General features: G+C 43.3%; 2 protein-coding genes across 2 annotated transcripts; both read right to left on the reverse strand.

The window, feature by feature from the left end:
* Positions 1–288: 288 nt before the first annotated feature.
* Positions 289–5,662, reverse strand: LOC130457969 (E3 ubiquitin-protein ligase RBBP6-like). Its single transcript, XM_056820850.1, has one exon. It carries the CDS (start codon positions 4,716–4,718, stop codon positions 2,088–2,090), a length of 2,631 nt encoding a protein of 876 aa, XP_056676828.1. The 5' UTR covers positions 4,719–5,662; the 3' UTR covers positions 289–2,087.
* A 1,678-nt stretch (positions 5,663–7,340) lies between these two features.
* LOC130457970 (E3 ubiquitin-protein ligase RBBP6-like) lies at positions 7,341–12,512 on the reverse strand. The gene has a single exon (XM_056820851.1). It carries the CDS (start codon positions 11,362–11,364, stop codon positions 8,734–8,736), a length of 2,631 nt encoding a protein of 876 aa, XP_056676829.1. The 5' UTR covers positions 11,365–12,512; the 3' UTR covers positions 7,341–8,733.
* Positions 12,513–13,261: the final 749 nt, after the last annotated feature.

Genomic DNA, 13,261 nt, shown 5'->3' on the forward strand with positions numbered 1-13,261 from the left:
ATATATACTATTTATTATTTTTAGGAAAGGCCCTTTTTTCCTAGACTTTGTAGTGCTTTCAGTGCGAATGAGTGTTGTTTTTTGTCAAAGGCTGTTTCTGCAAATACTGAGATAAGCATGTGATTTGTGTTGGTTGCTTGTCGATTTGGCCAACGATGTGGATGGTTTTCCTGATATTGGACCATCCTTGCCTTCCCGGTATCAATTCCAACTGATTGTAATGAATAATCCTGGCGATCATGTCTATTGCTAGTATTCTTTGGAAGATTTTTTTTTTTTTTGCATCTATGTTCATGAAGGAGATTGGTCTATAGTTTCCTTTCTCTACTTTTAAGCTGTCTGGCTTTGGAATCTGTACCATATTTGTGTCATGAGAGGAATCTGGGAGAATTCCTTCTTTGCTTATTCTGTCAAGGACTTTGTATAATATTGGGATTAGTTGTTTTTGAATGTTTGATAGGATTCACTTGTGAATCCGTCAGGCCCTGGGGATTTTTTCTTAGTGAGTTCTTTGATGGCTTGTTCAATTTTGTTTTCTGATACGGGATTATTTCTGGATTTCATTTCTTCTTCTGTTAATCTAGGCAATCTATATTTTTGTAAATATTCATCGATATCACCCACATTGCCATATTTGTTGCCATATAATTGGGCAAAATTCGTTTTTATGAATGCCTCAATTTCTACTCCATTACAGGTGAGGTCTCCCTTTTCATCTATGGTACTGGGAATTTGGTTTTCCTCATTCCTTTCTTGTTTATCTTTTTATTCGATTGACCAGTGCTTTGTCTCTTTTGTTGGGTTTGTTTCCCCACAATACCACCTTCTATTCCTATTTATTAATTCAATCTTTCTTTCATTTTTGATTTTATTAATTTCTCCCTTAGTTTTTAGGATCTCTAATTTAGTTTTCATCTGAGAGTTTTCAATTTTTTGCTCTCCAGTTTTTTGATTTGCATGTCCAATTCATTGACCTCTACCCTCCCTAATTTGTTAATATATGAATTCTAGGATATAAATTTCCCCCCGAGTTCTGCTTTGGCTGCATCCCACAGACTTTGAAAGGATGTCTCATCATTGTCATTTTCTTCAATGAAATTAGTAGCTAGCTGTTTCTATGATTTGTTTTTTAACTAACAGATTTTGGAGAATCATAGTATTTAATTTCCAATTGGTTTTTGAATTGGCTCTCCATGTACCATTACTGATTATTCTTTTTATTGCATTATGATCTCAAAAGGTTGCAGTTATTATTTCTGCTTTTCTGAACTGTTTTGCCATGTTTTTATGCCCTAGTACGTGGTCAATCTTTGTGAATGTACCATGTGCTGCTGAAAAGAAGGGGTCTTCCTTTTTGTCCCTATATATTTCTCTCCGTTTACCTATTGACTCTCATTTTTCTAAGATTTCATTCACGTCTCTCACCTCTTTCTCATTTAGTTTTTTTTTTCAATTTGATTTATCTAGATCTGATAGTGGTAAATTCAGATCTCCCACTAGTATAGCTTACTTATCTATTTCCTCCTTTAACTCCACTAGTTTCTTCTTTAGAAATGTGGATGCTCTACCATTTGGTGCATACATGTTGATTACTGATATTTCCTCATTGTCGACACTGCCTTTTATCAGGATGTAGTTACCTTCACTATCCCTTTTAATCATATCCGTTTTTACTTTGGCTTTCTCAGATTTCATGATTGCAACTCCTACCTCCTTTCTCTCAGTTGAGGCCCAATAGATTTTGCTCCGACACCGAATGCTAAACTTGTTAGTGCCCTGCTACTGGTCCTGCTTGTTCGTGATAATCGATGGCTAGCAACAAACCCTCACGTCCTTTGATGCCTAAAGTGCAAATGGTTACATTTATATTTCTTAATGGAGTATCTTCTGTTCAATAGAAAGGACCCTTCTCTTCTTTACAATTGCTGAAGTGAGTCACGGTGTAGAATTGTTGTTGTTTGGTTATTTCAGTTGTGCCCAGCTCTTTTGACTGCATTTGGGGTTTTCTTGGCAAAGGTAGTGCATGATTTGCTTTGGCCTTTTCCAGCTCATTTCACAGGTGAAGACTTCAGATTGTGAGAAGGGAATTAACACTTCCTTCGTTTTTTAGAGCGCTGTAGCAACTCTGTGTTAGGAAAGCCTTCATTTTCCTCCCCCTGTCTCCTCTTCCCGTGTTTGTCCTGTTTGCTTCCCTTTCCATCTCCTGGTGGATTTTCACGGTCCTTCTCTTTTGACGTGGCAATGTCCTTCATGGTGTGACCATGTCTCGCTGAGAGCTTTTCCGGGTAATTGCCACCTCTGTTGGGACTGCGGTGACCTGTTTGTCCTTGAGGTATATTCCGTTTGTTAGGAGACTGCCCCCTAAACACTGGAGGGGATCTTGGTCGTGAATGATATCGCCTACGTGGGGGCGACCTCGATCTGGCGCGGTGATAACCATGAGACCTGGATCTTGAACGCCGATCTCGACTTTTGCCTCTGCCTCTTCTGGGGTATGGACAGTGTGAAGGACTAAAGGATCGAGAATGGGAAGGGCAACGTGAGGAACCACATCTCGATTTAGAATAGGTATATGAACTTCTTGAGCGAGAGGAGCCACTATGTGGCGATTTAGATCTTGAAAAGGCGCGTCGACGCTCCTTTGGAATCTTTTCGTAGTCCGTGAATTTCTTAGCAAAATCTCGTTTGGACTTTCTCTTCTCCTCCTCTCTTAGTCTTCTTTGCACTCTGTAGAACTCTTCCCTGGATAAGGGGAGAGCTTGTATTGTCCGGATGGTATTCGGAGGAGCGGTTTGTACTGCTGTGGATACCCAAGGTGCTGATAAAGTTGTAGGGGCTGGAGGGAAACCTGGAGGAGGGACTCTGTAGCCAGCAGGTGGTGGTGGCCCGGGTGGAAATTGAGGAGGGAACTGAGGTGGTGGAACACCTGGAGGGAGAGGAAGTGTGTGGGGCGGTGGTGGATACAAAGGAGGCGGTGGGACAGGTGTTCCTGGTAGTGATGGGCCATGAGTCCTCTGGGAATGTTCACCAAGGTGTTGCCCTCCATTGATGCTTGGTTCCCAAACAGGTCTACCAGCAGCAGCAGCAGCAGCAGCAGGAGCAGGAGCAGCAGCAGCAGCAGCAGGAGCAGCAGCAGCAGCAGTAGCAGCAGGAGCAGGAGCAACAAGAGCAGCATTTATTCTTGCTGGACCCGTTGTAGGCATCAACTGTCCATGCAAAAGGGACTGCCCGATCCCAGAAGGCGTTCCAAGCAGAGGTCCCCGAGAGCCCTTTTCTTCCCTTAGTGCACTAATTGCTGTTGATGAAGAAGCTTGAGGATGATCTGATACCAAAGCTGCAGCAGGTCTCAGTTTGTCATCAGGATCACGGGAAGGCCCATCTGGTTTTTCTGCTTGGACAGATATGGACACTGTGGCAGTTCCATCGGCAACTGGTGCCGGAGTAGAAGGTTTCTTTATAGGTGCAGCAGAGGATTTATTAGGACTCATGGATGATGATCCAGAAGCAGTAGCAGCATGAGTAGATGCAGATGTCACTGGGATCTTCAAAGGGTCCTGCTGTCTTGAAAGTGGAGGTCTGGTCAGTGGCAGTAGGTTCCGCTGAATCGGTGGCCTTGGAGGTGGGGGTGGGCATATTTGCTTTTGAAGCCCTTTGGTATAACCGGTTTTGTTTTGGAAGTTCTCAATAGCCCGGCGCAAACATTTGTTGGCAACTAAAGCATCAGGAGACACATCATTCTGATGACAAGTTGGGCATGTATGGCCATCCGATTCTAGCAAAGCTGTTCTTATACATTCGTCACAATAACTGTTTCCACAGCAAGGTATGACAGCGGCATCAGTCATTATGGCTTTGCAGATTAGACATAGCAATTCATCTGGGATAGGGTCCTCCACTTCTGACGAAGACGACTCTTCCGCTGGTAGGAAAGGTGGTTTTTCTTTCTTCCCCCTGGCATATGCCTCTGCATCTATGGTTGGGATGACATATTTTCCAGTATCGGTAAGCATGGCACCTTTCATGTTCGGATCTTTCACCTCCATCATAAAACTTCTAGGAATTCCAGTGCTCTTTTTCATTCTGGGAACCGGATCAAAGTCTTTATCCCCTTTGGTTGGGCAATTCTTTATGTAATGGCCAGGTTTCCCACACCGGAAACAGGTATAAGATGGTGGAGGTGGCCCCGGAGGTGTCTTCGTGTAATGGATCGGATCGTATTCGTGGACGGACTGGATCATCATCGCTTGAACTTTGTCTTCTTCAGAAGCATCGGCTTCAGTCAGATTTGCAAACTTGATCAACTGGGCCACAGAAGCGGATGCAGAAGAGTCAGTCTTCCTTTGAGTTTCCTTTTTCGCCTCCCGTGGAACGCCACTAGGCATATCAAACTGTCTTCTCAGGTCATGAGATAGGTTTGCTTTTGAGGTTCTACTCACTCGTTTAGTTAGATCTAAAACATGTGTCCTGCTCGTAGCTACAATACCTCCAGCAGGAACTCTTCTTACGATAACGGAGAAATTCCTGTGAATCGGGGCATTGTCATCCGTGTACTCTTCTTTTGTGTCTGCATTGCTGATGTGTAGCTCGCAGTTAGGAGCCTTGAGTTTCTCTTTCTTCATGATTTGCTTCTTCAAATCACACACGGAGATGTGGGGTCCTTCAAAGATAACGGTCCCATAGTTGAGTTGGGAGGAAAATTTATAATGCACACCGGACATGGTGCCAAAAGTTTCCTGAGGCTCAGGGCTGAGACGGGACACTCTGAAGTATCTGGCTCTTTGTAAACTGAAGAGATGTGTACACACACACACAACACTCAGAATCTGAGGCAACCTGGGGCCTTATTCAGGCCCCCACCCCCCAAAAATGGGGTTCTGAACCAAGGACCCTCACTCCAATACTCAAATCACCTCAAGGGTGGATGGGAGCAGGAGGGTACCGGAAAAGGGATTTTGGAGGTAGGGAGCAGTTGAGCTAAATGCCCTAAGGGCTTCTCTGAAGAAATCCAGTTCACCTCCAACAAAGTTCCAATCTCCAGTCAGAAGAGCACAAGAGTCCCCAGAATAAGCGTCTCCTTCAGCCCTAGCCACCAACTCAGGAATCCTCTTCGGAGGCTGAGAGTCCCTTCAGCAAGGGCCACCAGCACAAGACTCTTGCTTCAACCAGAGTCACCAACCAAAAGCTCAATTCCAGCCCTCTGCTCTGGCTTTATAATGAACCCCTTTCTCCACCTACCAGTTCTCCCATGTCTCTGGGAGTGTGAACTTCCTAACTCTGACAGTGTGAACTTTCTCCCTCTCAGGGTGTGAACTTACTATCTCTCAGGCTGGGAACTTCCTTTCTCTGGGGGTGTGAACTTCCTTGCAATCCATGCTAAATAAAGGGTCTTCAAGTTTCTGACTAGGCATGTCAATCCTCTGAAACCCTCCTCTCCCAAAAGGATCACAGAGGGGATTTTCAAAAGGAGATTAACACTCCCTTGTTGTTGTTGTTTTTAATGTGACCACACAGAAACTTGAAAACCCAATAGCATCTTTCCTTTCCCAAAGATCTGACATTCATACTATTCTGTGCTCACCTAATTCACTTCTAATTTCCTTCCTTATATTCAGCCCATTCGCCCATTCTGAGCTGATCTTGGTATAGGGTGTGAGCTGTTGATCCAACCCCTGTGTCTCCCATGCTGTCTTCCAATGTTCCCAGCAGATTTTTTTTTTTAATCAAATAGTGGATTTTTGTCCCAAAAGCTGGGATATTTGGGTTTATCATAGACTGTGGTACTCTGGTCACTAACCCCAAGTCTATTCCACTGATCCTCCTTTCTGTCTCTTAGCCAGTACCATACTGTATAGATGACCGCTGCTTTATAGTATAGTTTGAGATCTGGTAGTGCAAGGCCCCCTTCCTTTGCATGTTTTCTTTCATTACTTCCACAGATATCCTTGGTATTTACTTCTTCCAAACAAACTTTGTTCCGTTTCTGTTTCTGTTTTGTTGTTGTTGTTGTTTTTTTCTAATTCAGTCAAAAGGATTTTTGGGTAGTTCAATGGGTATGGCACCAAACAAGTAAATAAGTTTGGATAGGAAGGCCATTTTCATTATGTTAGCTTGTCCTACCCATGAGCAGTTAATGTTTTGTTTTGTTTTGCTTTTTCCCAGTAGTCTAGATCTACTTTTAATTGTGTGGGAAGTGTTCTGTATTTCTGTGTTCATATAGTTCCTGTGTTTGTCTTGGCCGATAGATGCCTAATCGTTCTATATCGTCTAGGCTGATTTTAAATGGAATTTCTCTCACTCATGCTGAGATGTGTGGGAGATATATCGAAATGCTGATGACTTATGTGGGTTCATTTTGTATCCTGCAACTTTGCTAAAGTTGTTGATTATTTCCACTAGCTTTTTAGTTGATTCTCTCGGGTTCTTTAAGTAGACCATCATAACACCTGCAAAGCGTGATAGCTTGGTCTCCTCGTTGCCAATTTTAATGCCTTCAATTTCTTTTTCTTCTCTAATTGCTACAGCTAGTGTCTCTAGTACAATGTTCAACAATAGAGGTGATAATGGGCATCCTTGCTTCACTCCTGATCTTATTGGGAAGGCTTCTAATTCATCCCCATTGCAGATGATGTTTGCTGATGGTTTTAGATATATACTATTTATTATTTTTAGGAAAGGCCCTTTTTTCCTAGACTTTGTAGTGCTTTCAGTGCGAATGAGTGTTGTTTTTTGTCAAAGGCTGTTTCTGCAAATACTGAGATAAGCATGTGATTTGTGTTGGTTGCTTGTCGATTTGGCCAACGATGTGGATGGTTTTCCTGATATTGGACCATCCTTGCCTTCCCGGTATCAATTCCACCTGATTGTAATGAATAATCCTGGCGATCATGTCTATTGCTAGTATTCTTTGGAAGATTTTTTTTTTTTTTTGCATCTATGTTCATGAAGGAGATTGGTCTATAGTTTCCTTTCTCTACTTTTAAGCTGTCTGGCTTTGGAATCTGTACCATATTTGTGTCATGAGAGGAATCTGGGAGAATTCCTTCTTTGCTTATTCTGTCAAGGACTTTGTATAATATTGGGATTAGTTGTTTTTGAATGTTTGATAGGATTCACTTGTGAATCCGTCAGGCCCTGGGGATTTTTTCTTAGTGAGTTCTTTGATGGCTTGTTCAATTTTGTTTTCTGATACGGGATTATTTCTGGATTTCATTTCTTCTTCTGTTAATCTAGGCAATCTATATTTTTGTAAATATTCATCGATATCACCCACATTGCCATATTTGTTGCCATATAATTGGGCAAAATTAGTTTTTATGAATGCCTCAATTTCTACTCCATTACAGGTGAGGTCTCCCTTTTCATCTATGGTACTGGGAATTTGGTTTTCCTCATTCCTTTCTTGTTTATCTTTTTATTCGATTGACCAGTGCTTTGTCTCTTTTGTTGGGTTTGTTTCCCCACAATACCACCTTCTATTCCTATTTATTAATTCAATCTTTCTTTCATTTTTGATTTTATTAATTTCTCCCTTAGTTTTTAGGATCTCTAATTTAGTTTTCATCTGAGAGTTTTCAATTTTTTGCTCTCCAGTTTTTTGATTTGCATGTCCAATTCATTGACCTCTACCCTCCCTAATTTGTTAATATATGAATTCTAGGATATAAATTTCCCCCCGAGTTCTGCTTTGGCTGCATCCCACAGACTTTGAAAGGATGTCTCATCATTGTCATTTTCTTCAATGAAATTAGTAGCTAGCTGTTTCTATGATTTGTTTTTTAACTAACAGATTTTGGAGAATCATAGTATTTAATTTCCAATTGGTTTTTGAATTGGCTCTCCATGTACCATTACTGATTATTCTTTTTATTGCATTATGATCTGAAAAGGTTGCAGTTATTATTTCTGCTTTTCTGAACTGTTTTGCCATGTTTTTATGCCCTAGTACGTGGTCAATCTTTGTGAATGTACCATGTGCTGCTGAAAAGAAGGGGTCTTCCTTTTTGTCCCTATATATTTCTCTCCGTTTACCTATTGACTCTCATTTTTCTAAGATTTCATTCACGTCTCTCACCTCTTTCTCATTTAGTTTTTTTTTTCAATTTGATTTATCTAGATCTGATAGTGGTAAATTCAGATCTCCCACTAGTATAGCTTACTTATCTATTTCCTCCTTTAACTCCACTAGTTTCTTCTTTAGAAATGTGGATGCTCTACCATTTGGTGCATACATGTTGATTACTGATATTTCCTCATTGTCGACACTGCCTTTTATCAGGATGTAGTTACCTTCACTATCCCTTTTAATCATATCCGTTTTTACTTTGGCTTTCTCAGATTTCATGATTGCAACTCCTACCTCCTTTCTCTCAGTTGAGGCCCAATAGATTTTGCTCCGACACCGAATGCTAAACTTGTTAGTGCCCTGCTACTGGTCCTGCTTGTTCGTGATAATCGATGGCTAGCAACAAACCCTCACGTCCTTTGATGCCTAAAGTGCAAATGGTTACATTTATATTTCTTAATGGAGTATCTTCTGTTCAATAGAAAGGACCCTTCTCTTCTTTACAATTGCTGAAGTGAGTCACGGTGTAGAATTGTTGTTGTTTGGTTATTTCAGTTGTGCCCAGCTCTTTTGACTGCATTTGGGGTTTTCTTGGCAAAGGTAGTGCATGATTTGCTTTGGCCTTTTCCAGCTCATTTCACAGGTGAAGACTTCAGATTGTGAGAAGGGAATTAACACTTCCTTCGTTTTTTAGAGCGCTGTAGCAACTCTGTGTTAGGAAAGCCTTCATTTTCCTCCCCCTGTCTCCTCTTCCCGTGTTTGTCCTGTTTGCTTCCCTTTCCATCTCCTGGTGGATTTTCACGGTCCTTCTCTTTTGACGTGGCAATGTCCTTCATGGTGTGACCATGTCTCGCTGAGAGCTTTTCCGGGTAATTGCCACCTCTGTTGGGACTGCGGTGACCTGTTTGTCCTTGAGGTATATTCCGTTTGTTAGGAGACTGCCCCCTAAACACTGGAGGGGATCTTGGTCGTGAATGATATCGCCTACGTGGGGGCGACCTCGATCTGGCGCGGTGATAACCATGAGACCTGGATCTTGAACGCCGATCTCGACTTTTGCCTCTGCCTCTTCTGGGGTATGGACAGTGTGAAGGACTAAAGGATCGAGAATGGGAAGGGCAACGTGAGGAACCACATCTCGATTTAGAATAGGTATATGAACTTCTTGAGCGAGAGGAGCCACTATGTGGCGATTTAGATCTTGAAAAGGCGCGTCGACGCTCCTTTGGAATCTTTTCGTAGTCCGTGAATTTCTTAGCAAAATCTCGTTTGGACTTTCTCTTCTCCTCCTCTCTTAGTCTTCTTTGCACTCTGTAGAACTCTTCCCTGGATAAGGGGAGAGCTTGTATTGTCCGGATGGTATTCGGAGGAGCGGTTTGTACTGCTGTGGATACCCAAGGTACTGATAAAGTTGTAGGGGCTGGAGGGAAACCTGGAGGAGGGACTCTGTAGCCAGCAGGTGGTGGTGGCCCGGGTGGAAATTGAGGAGGGAACTGAGGTGGTGGAACACCTGGAGGGAGAGGAAGTGTGTGGGGCGGTGGTGGATACAAAGGAGGTGGTGGGACAGGTGTTCCTGGTAGTGATGGGCCATGAGTCCTCTGGGAATGTTCACCAAGGTGTTGCCCTCCATTGATGCTTGGTTCCCAAACAGGTCTACCAGCAGCAGCAGCAGCAGCAGCAGGAGCAGGAGCAGCAGCAGCAGGAGCAGGAGCAGCAGCAGCAGCAGCAGCAGCAGGAGCAGGAGCAACAAGAGCAGCATTTATTCTTGCTGGACCCGTTGTAGGCATCAACTGTCCATGCAAAAGGGACTGCCCGATCCCAGAAGGCGTTCCAAGCAGAGGTCCCCGAGAGCCCTTTTCTTCCCTTAGTGCACTAATTGCTGTTGATGAAGAAGCTTGAGGATGATCTGATACCAAAGCTGCAGCAGGTCTCAGTTTGTCATCAGGATCACGGGAAGGCCCATCTGGTTTTTCTGCTTGGACAGATATGGACACTGTGGCAGTTCCATCGGCAACTGGTGCCGGAGTAGAAGGTTTCTTTATAGGTGCAGCAGAGGATTTATTAGGACTCATGGATGATGATCCAGAAGCAGTAGCAGCATGAGTAGATGCAGATGTCACTGGGATCTTCAAAGGGTCCTGCTGTCTTGAAAGTGGAGGTCTGGTCAGTGGCAGTAGGTTCCGCTGAATCGGTGGCCTTGGAGGTGGGGGTGGGCATATTTGCTTTTGAAGCCCTTTGGTATAACAGGTTTTGTTTTGGAAGTTCTCAATAGCCCGGCGCAAACATTTGTTGGCAACTAAAGCATCAGGAGACACATCATTCTGATGACAAGTTGGGCATGTATGGCCATCCGATTCTAGCAAAGCTGTTCTTATACATTCGTCACAATAACTGTTTCCACAGCAAGGTATGACAGCGGCATCAGTCATTATGGCTTTGCAGATTAGACATAGCAATTCATCTGGGATAGGGTCCTCCACTTCTGACGAAGACGACTCTTCCGCTGGTAGGAAAGGTGGTTTTTCTTTCTTCCCCCTGGCATATGCCTCTGCATCTATGGTTGGGATGACATATTTTCCAGTATCGGTAAGCATGGCACCTTTCATGTTCGGATCTTTCACCTCCATCATAAAACTTCTAGGAATTCCAGTGCTCTTTTTCATTCTGGGAACCGGATCAAAGTCTTTATCCCCTTTGGTTGGGCAATTCTTTATGTAATGGCCAGGTTTCCCACACCGGAAACAGGTATAAGATGGTGGAGGTGGCCCCGGAGGTGTCTTCGTGTAATGGATCGGATCGTATTCGTGGACGGACTGGATCATCATCGCTTGAACTTTGTCTTCTTCAGAAGCATCGGCTTCAGTCAGATTTGCAAACTTGATCAACTGGGCCACAGAAGCGGATGCAGAAGAGTCAGTCTTCCTTTGAGTTTCCTTTTTCGCCTCCCGTGGAACGCCACTAGGCATATCAAACTGTCTTCTCAGGTCATGAGATAGGTTTGCTTTTGAGGTTCTACTCACTCGTTTAGTTAGATCTAAAACATGTGTCCTGCTCGTAGCTACAATACCTCCAGCAGGAACTCTTCTTACGATAACGGAGAAATTCCTGTGAATCGGGGCATTGTCATCCGTGTACTCTTCTTTTGTGTCTGCATTGCTGATGTGCAGCTCGCAGTTAGGAGCCTTGAGTTTCTCTTTCTTCATGATTTGCTTCTTCAAATCACACACGGAGATGTGGGGTCCTTCAAAGATAACGGTCCCATAGTTGAGTTGGGAGGAAAATTTATAATGCACACCGGACATGGTGCCAAAAGTTTCCTGAGGCTCAGGGCTGAGACGGGACACTCTGAAGTATCTGGCTCTTTGTAAACTGAAGAGATGTGTACACACACACACAACACTCAGAATCTGAGGCAACCTGGGGCCTTATTCAGGCCCCCACCCCCCAAAAATGGGGTTCTGAACCAAGGACCCTCACTCCAATACTCAAATCACCTCAAGGGTGGATGGGAGCAGGAGGGTACCGGAAAAGGGATTTTGGAGGTAGGGAGCAGTTGAGCTAAATGCCCTAAGGGCTTCTCTGAAGAAATCCAGTTCACCTCCAACAAAGTTCCAATCTCCAGTCAGAAGAGCACAAGAGTCCCCAGAATAAGCGTCTCCTTCAGCCCTAGCCACCAACTCAGGAATCCTCTTCGGAGGCTGAGAGTCCCTTCAGCAAGGGCCACCAGCACAAGACTCTTGCTTCAACCAGAGTCACCAACCAAAAGCTCAATTCCAGCCCTCTGCTCTGGCTTTATAATGAACCCCTTTCTCCACCTACCAGTTCTCCCATGTCTCTGGGAGTGTGAACTTCCTAACTCTGACAGTGTGAACTTTCTCCCTCTCAGGGTGTGAACTTACTATCTCTCAGGCTGGGAACTTCCTTTCTCTGGGGGTGTGAACTTCCTTGCAATCCATGCTAAATAAAGGGTCTTCAAGTTTCTGACTAGGCATGTCAATCCTCTGAAACCCTCCTCTCCCAAAAGGATCACAGAGGGGATTTTCAAAAGGAGATTAACACTCCCTTGTTGTTGTTGTTTTTAATGTGACCACACAGAAACTTGAAAACCCAATAGCATCTTTCCTTTCCCAAAGATCTGACATTCATACTATTCTGTGCTCACCTAATTCACTTCTAATTTCCTTCCTTATATTCAGCCCATTCGCCCATTCTGAGCTGATCTTGGTATAGGGTGTGAGCTGTTGATCCAACCCCTGTGTCTCCCATGCTGTCTTCCAATGTTCCCAGCAGATTTTTTTTTTAATCAAATAGTGGATTTTTGTCCCAAAAGCTGGGATATTTGGGTTTATCATAGACTGTGGTACTCTGGTCACTAACCCCAAGTCTATTCCACTGATCCTCCTTTCTGTCTCTTAGCCAGTACCATACTGTATAGATGACCGCTGCTTTATAGTATAGTTTGAGATCTGGTAGTGCAAGGCCCCCTTCCTTTGCATGTTTTCTTTCATTACTTCCACAGATATCCTTGGTATTTACTTCTTCCAAACAAACTTTGTTCCGTTTCTGTTTCTGTTTTGTTGTTGTTGTTGTTTTTTTCTAATTCAGTCAAAAGGATTTTTGGGTAGTTCAATGGGTATGGCACCAAACAAGTAAATAAGTTTGGATAGGAAGGCCATTTTCATTATGTTAGCTTGTCCTACCCATGAGCAGTTAATGTTTTGTTTTGTTTTGCTTTTTCCCAGTAGTCTAGATCTACTTTTAATTGTGTGGGAAGTGTTCTGTATTTCTGTGTTCATATAGTTCCTGTGTTTGTCTTGGCCGATAGATGCCTAATCGTTCTATATCGTCTAGGCTGATTTTAAATGGAATTTCTCTCACTCATGCTGAGATGTGTGGGAGATATATCGAAATGCTGATGACTTATGTGGGTTCATTTTGTATCCTGCAACTTTGCTAAAGTTGTTGATTATTTCCACTAGCTTTTTAGTTGATTCTCTCGGGTTCTTTAAGTAGACCATCATAACACCTGCAAAGCGTGATAGCTTGGTCTCCTCGTTGCCAATTTTAATGCCTTCAATTTCTTTTTCTTCTCTAATTGCTACAGCTAGTGTCTCTAGTACAATGTTCAACAATAGAGGTGATAATGGGCATCCTTGCTTCACTCCTGATCTTATTGGGAAGGCTTCTAATTCATCCCCA

This window comes from Monodelphis domestica, chromosome 3 (assembly GCF_027887165.1).
Source record: "Monodelphis domestica isolate mMonDom1 chromosome 3, mMonDom1.pri, whole genome shotgun sequence".
Classification (NCBI taxonomy): domain Eukaryota; kingdom Metazoa; phylum Chordata; class Mammalia; order Didelphimorphia; family Didelphidae; genus Monodelphis; species Monodelphis domestica.